We start from the raw sequence: 15007 nt of genomic DNA, 5'->3' as shown, positions 1-15007 counted from the left end.
AAAGGATTATACAGTTACAAAACACAATGTTATAAAAAGTAACAACAAAGATTAATACAAAGAATACATTGAGCCAAATGTAATTGCTTTCTTCGAAAACACTATGAATTAAAACTAGCTTAATGTAGAACACAGCTGTTGTTATTCTTTCCCTCCTCTCTACAATAAATCTTTCCTAACTTTCCTTTGCTGATAACACCAGGTTTCGATAAGGTATTACGATGTGGGGGGATGTAAGCTTGCCCGTTCAACCTTGAAAGTGGCAAGTTCTCACAATGTGGCTCTGTGAAATGGAAATGCATACAACAGGGGCCTCTTCAGCAGTTGTTCTGTAATTAACTCATTAGCATGTTACCTCCATTGTGTCTAAAGTCCGTAGTGCCTTTATCTGTCAAGTGAAGCTAAGCAGAGTCACATGATATTAAATGCTGACGTCCTCTATTGGTTACAGTTTAAAAGGATAATATACCATAAAGTTAATTGATCAATATAATTTGATCATGTGATCTAAACTAAGACTAATCAAAAAACATCAATTTCCCTATATGGCCTTAGGCCCGTTCATGAGTTTGCATGATATACAGCACAAAACAATTTGATCAGGGTGGCCATTATTCCTCAGGATGCCTTTGATGCGCCCTATTTACAAGGTTGTCGATAGGGCCAGTCTTATAGTGTGTGCAGCTGTAAGAATCCCAATGCGTATATTGACCAATGAAGGCTCCATCCTGTACTCAAATTCACCTTTGAAATGGAGCAGTCAAATGAACTCCCTTTCCTTGACGTACGAGTTGAGAAATCTGCCAGGGGGTTATCTACCACGGTCTACCACAGGCCTACCTTCAATGTGCTAAGAATTATGCTGACAGCCAATTTAAGATTGTCAGTGGGGCTTGAAATGTGGCACTTTTGTATGTACAGGAAGCTACATATATTAATACATAGGTCCCTGTTCTTTGCAGGCAGAAAGAACAAGTACATACATTGTGTCTGTTTCAGCTAAACAAAATAAGTGACAGCCAATCGCTGACTCATTCCTCAGGGCAATGTCTTGACCAATCAGGGTCAAGCTGCCTGGTTTAAATTTCAAACAATGCTTGGAAGCTAACTGTCAGTCACCATCAGTGGTGCATTCCCCATGGCAATGCCACTTCACATACAGTATAAATTGTTGTTACACCCTTATATTGATATTCTTGCAAGTGTCCTGATGAGTGCAAGATGAAAAGCTTAGACGTGTCTCCTTTTCCAGTCTTAATGTTTAAAAATAAAGATCCAGCCACTACAATATAATTGTCTTTTGCATTGAGTGACTAATGATAACTTAATCAAGACTCATTACTGAATAATCATATGTTTTATGATGGGCTTTAATACAAAATGAACATATTGTCAATAAAGTGAAGTTGCAGAATGTGAAAAGGCAACAATCCTTGTAGAGGTTAAGATGGCTTCCTTGACCTTGTTACTTATAACAGTGAATATATTATGAAAGCGAATGATTTTTAAAACTGAATTTCATTACGCAGACCTGCCTACAGTTTCCTACATTATACCATTGACTACACTTCAAAACTGCTGCATTGGCTGTAAAACGCTTTAGGGAGTCCTGTGGTCCTGAGAGGTGCTACAGAAATGCATTTTTTTCTGATTGTCCACAAACTTGGATATATTTCAATCTCTTCCTCAAAACCATTGATAAAGATTGAGCCTTAATTTTGTGTAATAATCACGTCTTTGATACCATCTCGAATGCTATGTGAAACTTCAAACACACTATATCCTGAATTATTTGTTTTAGAACAGTAAGTTGTTGTGATTTAGAATTCACTCCCTGAAAACTTTGCGAGAAGCAGATTCAGCTCGATCTTTTAAAAGGGAACTGGACAGATTTTTGAAAGCAAAAGTAAACTGCAGGGCGACTGAATTAATTGGGTAGTTTTTCAAAGAGCCAGCATGAGCACGATGGGCCTAATGTGCTCCATCTCTGCTCTCTGAGTCTTGTAGCCATTTAAAGTGAGTGGCAAAGACCTGGAATCTGCTTCCAATGAGAGTGATAGAAGCAGAGATGATGGAGTGATTTTGAAAGGAAATTGGGTGGGCACTTGTGGGAAATAAACCTACAGGCATGTGGGGATGGAATGGGACAATAGGACTGACCAGTTTACTCTGGACAGCTGTCATGCAATTGATTGGCTGAATGGTCCCATTCCTTATCTTAATGATTCTATGACATAAAGAGAGGAATTTCAGCTGCTCCAGTCTCTCCAACTAACTGAAGTCTGTCATCTTGTAAATCCTGTTTCCAGCCTCTCAAAGAATTTCACATCTTTCCTTAAATGTTGGCCCATATATAGGGTTCCTTTCTAGAGGGACAGAATTGAGAAGCAGGGAGGTTATGCTACTGGTATAAGATGCTAGTTCACTAGATACTAGGGAGGTCAACTTGTTTAGGACCATGTTAGACTGCACTGGGAGTAGTGTATATATTTGTGATTTCCATTTAGAAGAAGGAAATAGAGGCACTGGAGAAGGGGCAATAAAAACTCACAAGAATAATACTAGAACTGAGAGCATTTAACCCTCAGGAAAGGCTGGGGGACTTTTCTCTAGAAAAGAGAAGGCTGAAGGGTGACCTGATGGAAGTCCTTAAGATTATGAAGGGGTTCAATAATCCAATAGGGATTTCATGAGAAACCTCCTTACCCAGCAAGTGGTGAGAAAGTGGAACTCACTACCGCAGCGAGTGGTTGAGCTGAATAACATGAATACATTGAAGAGGAAGCTAGATACATACATGAGGGAGACAGGAATAGAAGGATATGCTGATGGAGAAGATGAAGAGGGTGGGTAGAAGCCCATGTGGAGCATAAGTACTGACATAGACCAATTGTGCTGACTGGCCTGGCCTGTGCTATAGACTCCATGGAACAGAGACAAATGTATATATTTTAGATCTACCTGTCGTGGTAGGAAAAACACGATTTATTATCCTGGATAAAATAAATTTTCTTCATCAGCTTTTGTGGATCATTTCAGTGGAAATATGCACTCCCAGGCTCAAAGAGCATCAGCCCACTGGAAGCAAAGTTGAGAGACCAGCCAGTCCAGCAGAAAGAAACCCTCTGACCCTCCCACTTCACCAACTGTCAGAATGAACATTGTTCAGTCCTGGATGTGGTTAACAGAATCACAGAATTGTTATGGCATAAGAGGCCACTCGGCCCATCCAGTCTGCACTGGCTCTCCGAATGAACATTATGACTTAGTGCCATTGACCTGCCTTTTTCCCGTATCCTTGCACATTTTTTCCATTCAAATAATCATCCAATGTCCTCTTGAATGCCTCGATTGAACCTGCCTCCATCACACTCCCAGGCTGTACATTCCAGACTCAAACCACTCGCTGCGTGAAAAGGTTTTTCTCTCACATCACATTTGCTTCTTTTGCAACTCACTTTAAATCTTTGCCCCCTCATTCTTGACCCTTCTTTGAGTGGGAACAGTTTCTCCCCATGTGCTCTGTCCAGCCCCCTCATAATTTTGGACACCTCTATCAACTCTCCTCTTAGCCTTCCCTACTCCAAGGAGAACAGTTCCAACCTCTCCAACCTATCCTCATAACTGAAGTTTCTGATCCCTGGAGCCATTCCCGTAAACCTCTTCTGCACTGTCTCTAATCCATTCACATCCTTCCTATAGTATGGTGCCCAGAACTGTACACAATACTCCAGCTGAGGTCGAACTAGTAGCTTATACCAGTAGCAATAACAGCAGAATCCAGCCCCTGTAATCACTTGTGAACTCGCTGGTGTCTCAACAGGTTGGCTAACTGAGTGAATCCTTTCCCACAGTCAGAACACGTGAACGGCCTCTCCCCAGTGTGAACTCGCTGGTGTGTCAACAAGTTGTATGAATTACTGAACTCCTTCCCACAAGCAGAGCAGGTGAATGGTCTCTCCTCAGTGTGAACTCGCTGGTGTCTCAGCAGGCTAGATAACTGAGTGAATCCTTTCCCACACACAGAGCAGGTGAATGGCCTCTCCCCAGTGTGGATTCGCTGGTGTGTCTGCAGGGCGGAAAAATGAGCGAATCCCTTCCCACACTCAGAGCAGGTGAATGGCCTCTCCCCGGTGTGAACTCGCTGGTGTGTCAGCAGGTTGGATGACCGAGTGAATCCCTTCCCACACACAGAGCAAGTGAATGTCCTCTCCCCAGTGTGAACTCGCTGGTGTGTCAGCAGGTTGGATGACCGAGCGAATCCCTTCCCACACAGAAAGCACGTGAATGGCCTCTCCCCGGTGTGAATGCGTCGATGAATTTCGAGTGCAGAAGGGGACTGGAATCCCTTCCCGCAGTCCCCACATTTCCACCGTTTCTCCATGGTGTGGGTGTCCTTGTGACTCTCCAGGTTCGACGATCAGTTGAGGACTCATCCACAAACAGAACACGTGTGCAGTCTCTCCATGCTGTGAATGGTCTGATGTTTTTGTCAAGCTGTGTAAATGGTTAATATTGTTTCCACAGTCAGTGCATGAGAACACTGTCACGTGGGCGTGTGCATCTTGATGCTTTTCCAGTCACATTGAACTTTAAGACCTTATGAAGCAATCAGAACAGACAAACATTTCTCCATTAGATTCAAAGGCTGATGATATTCAGGTCCCGATGAATTGAGTGACTCCGTCAGATCTTGACATGATGTTTGGTTTGAGATTTCTGACTACAAATCCTCCCCTTCTAATATCCTGTAAAAGGAGTTTAGAAAAGTCATCACTGTCAGTAAAGGTGGGAAATTCAGAACAGGCAATTCTCGTTTCTACGGCACATTCTTTTATCTCTTGTTCCCTAAAACCTGTAAATCTCTATCCCACACACAATCGCTCCATTCTCATTCTGCTGTGCCAAAAATTCACCGTCGCAATTCTCCTGAACAGATCCATGCTCACTGCTTCCTTTCCTGGAGAGATTATAAGAAATGGATAAGGAGAAGGCCATTCATCCCATCAAGCCTGCTCCACCATTCAATAAGATCCTACTTGATCTGATGTGGCCTTAACTGCACATTCCTGCCTGTCCCCATAATGTTGACTCCCTTGTCGGTCAAAAATGTGTCCAACTCAGCCTTGAATGTATTCAATGGCCCAGCCTGCAGTACTCCCTGTGGAAGAGAATTCCAAAGAGTAATGCCCCTCTGAGAGAAGAAATTCCTCCCCACCTTAAATGAGAGAACACTTTTTATACTGTGACCCCTAATTCTAGAATCCCCTGCGAGGTGAAGCATTCTCCAAGCATCTACCCTGTCAAACAGCCTCAGGATCCTATTTGTTTCAATAAAATCACGTCTCATTCTTCTGAGCTCCATTGAGTTAAGGTTTAACCAGCTCAGCATTTTCTCATATTACTGTACTGTCCCGTTAAATACCAGCCATTACCTGGACAAACCACCCTTTTTACTGAGTCCTGGGGCAACCTTTCTAGAGTCTCCACCCTGCCTGGATTCACCTCCTTCCCTCAATTCCCGCAATTCAACAATTTAAGCCCAGAATTAGAAAATAAATAAAAATGAGGAAACATTGATTTCCCCACAGATGTTACCCAGAGGAGGACGTTTTAGTCTGAAGCTCATTGTCCAACTTCCGCATTGTGACGTCGACCATGGAACCTTGCCTGAATCAGCCAATGGGAATCACTCTGCCCCGCGGTGACGTCTTCGGGTTGCAGTCTGCAGGCCAGGCGCGCGGACACGGGAGTCCCACCCCTACCCATTGTTCCCGCTCCCCCTGCACCTCCTCGAGCCAAGGTTTCCGGGTAACCAGCTGACGTCCCCGGCCAGAGCGAGAAGCCACTCGGCGAACTCCCCCTCCCCCCCACTGTCTACGGCGGTTGGCTGGGTCCAAAAATAGATCGAGAGTGACCGCTGACGGCAGCCGCACTGCGCCTGCTCCGGACAGCTCGGGTCAGCAGCGCTTTCTGCGCCTGCGCGCTGGGGTGGGGGGGGAGTTTACAAAATGTCTTCCCTTCATTTATTTCTGAGTTAAATTTTAAACAGCGCAGTGTTTGTTATTAACTTCGCACAGACACTAAAACTTCCTCCTCTGTCTAACATCTGTGAGTAAAACACTTTCTTTCCCTCCCCTGGGAAATACAGAGAGTTGTGGGACTCTGTAACTGGAATTAGTGCCAAATATGCTGAGGGGGGAAATGCTGGTGATTTTGTGGAACCTGTTTTTTTATTGTACAAACTGTTTAAAGTCAAACTTATCCTGTCTATTCAAATCCTGCTTGTCTGTTAATGCATGTTTCATTTGTGTTGATTTTAGTTTGATTGTTACAGGAAAAATTAAAAAAGTGAAACCTTGTCCTTCGGTTTATTCCATTGGGTTTGTCTGGGAATGTGTTTATTTTAACGTTATCGGTCTCCATGGGAATCATAACAACAAAGATATGTCTAGTGTTGTTATATGTTACATATTAGGTATAATATTTATGGCTCTATAACACATTTTGTTATTTTTAATCTTCTAATATAGTACTGTAGCTACGTTATATATTTCCAGTCACAGAGTCATTGTGGCACAGAAGGATTCTATTTGACAACTCAAGTCCATGCCGACTCCCTGTATAGCAATCCAGTCAGCCCCATTCCCCCTTTATATCTTGGTTCCCCGGCAAGTTCATTTTTTCAACTGCACATCCAATTTCATTTTGAATCATTGATTGTCTTCACTTTCACCAGGTCATGACCACTCACTGCATAAATGGAGCTTTTCCTCTAACCAAGTGATACGGGACTGTACATTATACTAATTTTTAGTCTAGTAACATAAACATATTTATATTAGGCTGACAGCCTGCATGAAGATTTTCAGGTCTCTGTGTCCAGTACAGGAAGCAGTGAGCATGGATCTGTCGATCAGCATGAATCAGAACCTTCAGGAGAATTGGGAGGGTGTGTTTTAGGTACAGCAGAGTGAGGATAGAGGGAGAGTGTGGGACTGAGGTTTACAGCTTTTGGGGATTGAGGGAGGAAAGAATGTTCCATAGAAATTTGAATTGTCTATTCTGAATTTCTATCCTGTACTGACAGTGATCACTTTTGTAAACTCCTTTTACAGGATATTAGAAGAGGAGGATTTACAGACAGAAATATCAAACCAAACATCACGTCAAGATTTGACAGAGCTACCCAACGCATTGGGACGTGAGTGACATCAGCCTATGAATTTAGAAAGAGAAATGTCTGCCTGTTTCAAAAGGTTTTAAACATTAATCTAACTTGAAAAGCACTGAGATGCACACACCCTCGTGAATGTGTGCCACTGCACTGACTATGAAAGGAGCTTTAACCAGTTACAGAGCTGAAAAACATTCACAGCAGGGAGAAACCAGACACGTGTTGTGTGTGTAGATGAGGCTTCAACTGATTGTAGAACTTGGAGAGACACAAGGACCCCCACACCATGGAGAAACCATGGAAATGTGGGGACTGTGGGAAGGGATTCCGTGCCCCCTGTGAACTGGAAACTCATCAGCGCAGCCACAGCGGGGAGAAGCCGTTCATCTGCTCCGTGTGTGGAAAGGGATTCATTGATTCATCCACCCTGCGGAGACATCAGCGAGTTCACACCGGGGAGAGACCATTCACCTGCTCTGAGTGTGGGAAGGGATTCAGTGATTCATCCAACCTGCTGATACACCAGTGAGTTCACACTGGGGAGAGACCGTTCACTTGCTCCATGTGTGGAAAGGGATTCACACGGTCATCTGCCCTGTGGAATCATGAGCAATTTCACACTGGTGAGGGGTTGTTCACTTGCTCTGAGTGTGGGAAGGGATTCACTCACTCATCCCTCCTGCTGACACACCAACACATTCACACCAGGGAGAAGCCAATCACCTGCTCTCAGTGTGGGAAGGGATTCACTCAGTTATCCAGCCTGGTGAGACACCAGCACATTCATACCAGGCAGAGGCGATTCACCTGCTCCATGTGTGGGAAGGGATTCAGTCAGCCCAGTCCGCTGGGGCGCCAAGGTACTCAGACCAATGGGAAACCTGTTCAATGCTCTGACTGTGGGAGCTGCTTTACACACTAAGCGCTGATGGACCATCAGGTAGGAACTCACACTGAGGAGAGACCGTTCAGCTGCTGTCACTGCGCAAAGAGCTTTAGAATGTCGTACGATTTACTGAAACACCAGCGAGTTCACATCAGGGAGAAGCCGTTCACCTGTTCTGACTGTGGGAAGGGATTCGGTGATTCATCCAACCTGCAGAGACATCAGCAAGTTCACAGTGAGGAGAAGCTGTTCACCTGCTCTGAGTGTGGGAAAGGATTCACTCAGTCATCCCACTTGCAGACACACCAGCGAGTTCACAGTGGAGAGAGGCCATTCACTTGCTCCGTGTGTGGGAAAGGATTCAGTGATTTATCCAACCTGCTGAGGCACCAGCGAATTCACAATGGAGAGATTTGTTCACCTGCTCAGTTTGTGGGAAGGAATCACTCATTCATCCGAGCTGCTGAGACACCATGGCAGTCACACCAATTAGAGCCTTTTAGATGCTCTGACCGTTGGTGTTAATTGTATCAATTGAGGTTAAGTATCTGCAGGTGGAGGGCATTGATTGGATGGTTACATAAGCCCGTATAAGAGACACTTACTGACATAGAGTGGAACCAGGAGGCCTATAGCTGTAATGTTTCACTCTGTGAATAAATCTATACCAAGTAAAGATTGGCTGCAGTTTCTTCTTTTACCATAAGGCTATCAGTATTATAACATGGTAACAGAGAATGTTTGTCTAATGGTGAAGGTTTGAAACGCAAGGAAAATAAGATTTCACACAGAGACCTACAATCCTAGCAGCTTTTGTGAGAAATGGCTGAAAGCAAGTGGAAATTGTCAGGGTCTGATTACCCACGAATGCTCTCGGAGTCTGAGCCATATGACCAGTGGAAGAATGAAGTGGACATGTGGACACATGTTACGTCCCAACCAAGGAGGAAACAAGGAACGGCCTTGGCATTGTCACTACGCTCAAAAGAAAGCCAAACACCTCATTTTAGCCAATAAAGCTACACAACAAGATTTCACTTGTTTTTTTTACCAAAACAAACTTTATTGTATATAAAAGAATTAAACAAAGCAAGTACTAATAACTTAATATGGTTTTTAACTACATATGTTGTGCCCTCAGGTTTACATCTTAGTTTCCCCATGATTCTCTCATAAGGCACATCAAGTATGTCACAGTGCTGTGGAGAGTTCTCCTCAGTTCCAGCTATTCTCAGAGGTTAAACTTTCATTTATCATCTCTTGACTGTGGCTGCTCAGTCCCTTGTTATTTTTCCAATGCTTCCAAGCTAATCTGCTGTGTAGGTCACTGGTAAAAATCTTCTTTTGCCATTTTAAGAATGTCACTCAAAATGTTACGACCACAGCTGATGTTATTGCTGAGCAAGTCAGACTCGAGTGAAGTCTGTCTCGCTGATCATAAACTTTTTTTGTGAAAACAAGGAGGAAGAGCTACTGACTTCAAAAACACAGAACTCCAGTCATACCTTTAGAATTTTTAAAATTAAAGGATTTATTAAAAAGGAAAACTTAAGCGCACAAGATAAAAGTTAGAACAGCCTTACAGAACAACCCTCAAAAATATGCTTGGTCAAAAGTACACGACTGCACTACCTTTTTGGCAACAATCCCTTATAGATTTTAACCATAAAAATCCAGTAAACATTATCCAAGTCAAGGAATTATTATCACTTTAATAAAGGTGTACCTCACGACTTCTCAGGTACTTCCACTCTGAAAAGGGATTCCAAAAGAAGGTTCAGAAACAAACTGTTTCCTAAAACAAAGACTCCTGGCTTAACACTGGGTGGCTGCCTCCAATTCTAAACTTTTACAGTTTCTTAGCCGCACACACACAGAGAAGCTGAACCTCAGTGGGTTCACCCACAGCAACCCTCAACAGTTAAACACCCCTTTCCTTAAATATCTTTTTCCCCTTTCATCTCAGGTTCCATTGTCCTGAAACACCTCTTTGAAACTCAACTTCTCCAAATATAAAAATATTTCATGTTTTCTGTTTTGCCTCTACTTTTGGGTCAATAAAATTTAATATGCCTTCCCCTAATTACTCATAGAATCCCTGTTAGATGCAAATGTCCCCTGTTACTTCTGAACTCCCTTTTTGAAATTCAAAGCTGAAAAACCCATTTCCCACTGATATCACAACGCAAATTTCAGAACCAACCTATTTACTTGTAACTCAAACCCACCATAACCTCTGCACCACATGCACAAACCTAACACCTTTAACCTTTCATCTCTTAGACCTCACAGACAACCTGTCTCTAGTAACCTCCCTCTTGCTTAATTAACCCTGGACACACACCCCCAGCTTTCTACACACAAAACATCATCACAAAAATATAAAAATATACATCTCTCATCACAAAATGCTTTTTATGTTCAAGCAAAAATTTTTGATACTCCTGTGTGGTCTGGTCTTTGAACAGTTTATAATCCTTTCGGTTCACCTAATCTCATTCAGATCGAGTTTAATTTAATTTCTTTCCAGTGATGTTGACAGCTTCTTCATTCTGGACTTTCAATTCTTTTTTCAAACATTTTGAGTCTTCCACGTCACTCACAAACTATTTCATTCCAATCATTTTGGAGTTTGAAGTGTTTTTTCTGTGAACCGTCCCTTTGCCTGAACTCCTGCTGCTGTTATATCTTGTTCTGTCTCAGCACAGGCAGCTACATATAATTCAGTGTTCGGTGTCATTAATCCTTTAGGGTATCTTTTAGATCTTAGTTCCTTCTGTGGTGGGCTTTTATCTTGAGATGTTTCAGGCACTTTTCCTAACTCTGCACTGTCCATGACTAGGGTGGACACATCAATATCTTTATTTGTATCAGTTTGTTGGTTAACCGGGTCACGAATAGGCAAGGGTTTTTTTTACTCACAGGAACATCTTCTGAACTGTGATCACGGTCCCAGAAAGTGGAAAAACAATATCACCTACTATTTTTTTTTTTAATTCACGGGATGTGGGCTTCGCTGGCTAGGCCAGCATTTATTGCCGATCCCTAGTTGCCCTTGAGAAGGTGGTGGTGAGCTGCCTTCCTGTACTGCTGCAGTCCATGTGGTGTAAGTACACCCACAGTGCTGTTAGGAAGGAAGTTCCAGGATTTTGACCCAGCGACAGTGAAGGAACGGCGATATATTTCCAAGTCAGGACGGTGTGTGACTTGGAGGGGAACTTCCAGGTGGTGGTGTTCCCATCTACCTGTTGCCCTTGTCCTTCTCAATGGTAGTGGTCGTGGGTTTGGAAGGTGCTGTCGGAGGAGCCTATATCATTCCCCAATATAAAATCTACATACATAATAACACCAACAATAACAGACCTTCTACGAAAGCATAGTTTAAACTGACTTTACACAATGGGATAGGCACACACTCCCCATCAACACCCCGAACCAATACATTTTTGTTCAGCGAACATCTTGAAGAAAAGTCTAAATCTTTTGTTAACAATAAGCTCTGAGATGAGCCAGTGTCTCTAAGGATAACAATCTTTCCAGGCTCTTTCTTGGACAAAAATGGAGTGACTTCCTCTTCAAATATAAATCCTTCATAATCCCTCAAGTCTCTATTTTCACCCATGGTAAATACATTAGAAGGTATTGATTTCTCACAAGCTTCCCCCTTTGGTGCAACTTTCTCTGGAGAAACATCAGCCACTTTTACCAATGCCACTGGTTTACTTTTTAATCTCCAATAATCTGATTTCAAATGTCCAACTCTATGACTGTGAAAACATATCAGTCTTTTTGACTCAGTTCCATCCTCTACACTATCTCTTTACCACTCTGGGGAGTATCTTTATTTTTAATTTCTACTATCCTTTCCACAATAGTTAGAGCTATCTTCATTCTGAAACAGTCTACCTTTCCACCGGATGTGAATAACAACAGAATCCAACGACTGTGATCACTTGTGAACTCGCTGGTGTCTGAGCATGCTGGATAACCGAGTGAACCCCTTCCCACACACGGAGCAGGTGAACGGTCTCTCCCCAGTGTGAATTGGCTGGTGTCTGAGCAGCCTGGATAACTGAGTGAATCCCATCCCACAATCAGAGCAGGTGAACGGCCTCTCCCCACTGTGCAGTTGTTGGTGCTGCCGCAGAGTGGATGAATCACTGAATCCCTGCCCACAGATGGAGCAGGTGAATGGCCTCTCCCCAGTGTGAACTCGCTGGTGTGTCTGCAGGCTGGATAACCGAGTGAATCCCTTCCTACACTGGGAGCAGGTGAATGGCCTCTCCCCAGTGTGAACTCGCTGATGTCGCAACAGGTTGGATAGTTGACTGAATCCATTCCCACACACACAGCAGGTGAACGGCCTCTCCCCAGTGTGAACCCGCTGGTGTGCCAGCAGGTTGGATGAATCGCTGAATCCCTTCCCACACTCAGAGCAGGTGAACGGCCTCTCCCCAGTGTGTGTGCGTCGATGAATCTCCAGCAAAGATGGAGATCTGAATGCCTTCACACAGTCCTCACATTTCCACGGTTTCTCCATGATGCAAGTGTCCTTGTTTCTCTCTAGCTTGACTGTCAGCTGAAGCCTCATCCACACACAAAACATGTGTATGGTCTCTCCCCAGTGTAAATGGTGCAAACAGGCTGTGGAACTGGTTAAGGCTCTTTCCACAGTCAGTTTACTGGAACACTCTCACTTGGGTGTGTGTGTGTCTCTCAGTGCTTTTCCAGTCATACTAATTTTTTTAAATTATGGATGCAGACAGAACAGACAAACCTTTCTCTTATGGAATCAAAGACTGATGATATTCAGATTTTGGTGAATCAAGTTGCTGTATCAGATCTTAACGTGATGCTTCAGTTGAGTTTCCCATCCGTAATTCCACCCCTTCAAATATCCTGTAAAAGAAGTTTACAAAAGTCATCAGTCAGTACAGGATAGAAATTCAGAACCAATGGAACATTCTTTCTTCTCATTCCCCTAGGAGTTGTAAATCTCTGTCCCACACACCCTGCCTCCATTGTCACTCTGCTGGACCTAATAAACATCCTCCCAATTCTTCTGAAGGTGCCAATTCATGCTGATCAGCAGATCCATTCTCCCGAACACACACACACACAGCAACTCACTGCCGCAGAGGGTATTGGGAGAAAAGATGATCAATAATTTCAAAATGAAATTGGATGGATGTATGAAATTGATTTGAAGGAAATAAAATTGCAGAGGAACGGGGATATAGAGGGGAAATGGGACTGATTGGATTGCTTTGCAGAGAGTCGGCATGGACTTGAGTTGCTGAATGGACACCCTTTTGTACCGTAATGTCTCTGTGACTGGAAATATATAACGTAACTACATTTCTGTAATACAAGACTAGAAATTAACTGAATGTACCTAATTAGAGAATCATAAATAATATGTACCATATAACAGCACTAGACATATCTCTGTCTGATATTAAGTTACTGTCCCTTAAATGGACTCCTTCTAAGCTATAATGACTCGATAGCTGGACATATACGGTGCTACATTACAAAATTGGAAATAAATAATGTACTTTATCAGAGAACCAACAATATCTAGAATGTAACATATGACACTAGATGTACGCTATCTATACACAAGACATGTCCTACCTTACTATGTCCTCTTAAATGTTAGCCTTCTGGGAAAACCATCCCTTTAATTCTGTACATCAGGAAAGAGACCATTCTTTTAGCCAGACAAATAAATGTGTCAAGCTGAGAGAGCAAAGGATGTCAATGTCTTTGAGAGTAGAGATTGCGCCAACCTTTCTAGACTGCACCCTCCCTGGACTAACTCTTTTCCTTTTAGTTCCTGCAAGTCAACAATTTAAGACCAGAATTAGAAAATAAATAGACATACAATAAATACATTGATTTCCTCACAGATGTTGCACAGAAGTTTTAGCCTGAAGCTCATTGTTAAACTTCCGCATTGTTACGTCCACAATCGAACCCGACCTGAACCAGCCAATGGGAATCACTGCTTCGCGGTGACGTCCTCGGGTTCCAATCTTGCAGGCCAGGCGCGCGGACACGGGAGCCCTTTGTCCCCCCTCCCCCTCCTCGTCCTCGAGACAAGGTTTCCAGGTAACCGGCTGACGGCTCCGGACAGGCCGAGAAGCCGCTCGGCGAACTGCCCTTCCCACTCCCCCCCTTGTCTACGGCGGCTGCCTGATCCAAAAAGAGATCGAGCGTGACCGCTGGCGGCATCCGCACTGCGCCTGCTCCGGGCAGCTCGGGTCAGCAGTGCTTTCTGCGCCTGCGCGCTGGGTTGCCAGATGCAAGGTGGGGGGAGGGGACGGGACTTTGTGAAGTGTCTTCGCTTTATTTTCTTCCGAGTCATGCAGTTTGATTTTAAACAGAACAACATTTCTTTTTAGCTTCGCAAACACTAAAACTTCCTCCTCTGACCAACATCTGTGAGTAAATCACTTTCTTCACCCTCCCTGGGAAGTACAGAGAGTTGTGGGACTCTGTAACTGGAATTAGTGCCAAATATGCTGAGGGGGGAAATGCTGGTGATTTTGTGGAACCTTTTTTTCATTGTATGAAAATTTTAAGGTCCAATACAAGAAGCAGTCGACATGGATCTATCGGCATGAATCACCACCTTCAGGAGAATTGGGAGGGTGTATAACAGGCACAGCAGAGTGAGAATGGAGAGTGTGTGGGGTGGAGATTTAGAGCTTTTGGGGAATAAGAGAGGAAAAAGTTTTCCACGGAATCTAAAATTGTCTATTCTGAATTTCTATCCTATGCTGACAATGATGACTTTTGTGAACTCATTTTGCAGGACAGATTGCAGACAGAAATCTCAAATGAAAGGTCACGTCAACATCTGACAGAATCACTCGATTCATCAGGACCTGAATATCATTGGCTTATGTATTTCATCAGTTTTGAATCTAGGAGGAAAA

General features: G+C 43.4%; 1 protein-coding gene across 1 annotated transcript in view; it reads right to left on the bottom strand.

The window, feature by feature from the left end:
• Positions 1 to 2494: 2494 nt before the first annotated feature.
• Positions 2495 to 15007, bottom strand: part of LOC144697814 (uncharacterized) — a 34484-nt gene continuing 21971 nt past the window's right edge. Inside the window, exons 5-6 of the mRNA XM_078569798.1 lie at positions 12017 to 12745; positions 2495 to 4421 (exon numbers count right to left, since the gene is read on the bottom strand). Of these exons, the coding sequence (XP_078425924.1) occupies positions 3794 to 4421; positions 12017 to 12745 (1357 nt within the window). The 3' untranslated portion in view covers positions 2495 to 3793. The remainder of the gene's footprint in view (positions 4422 to 12016; positions 12746 to 15007) is intronic.

Source organism: Cetorhinus maximus, chromosome 23, assembly GCF_964194155.1.
Source record: "Cetorhinus maximus chromosome 23, sCetMax3.hap1.1, whole genome shotgun sequence".
Lineage (NCBI taxonomy): Eukaryota > Metazoa > Chordata > Chondrichthyes > Lamniformes > Cetorhinidae > Cetorhinus > Cetorhinus maximus.
The sequence above is the reverse complement of the archived record's forward strand: the minus strand, read 5'-3'. Positions and strand labels throughout refer to the sequence as shown.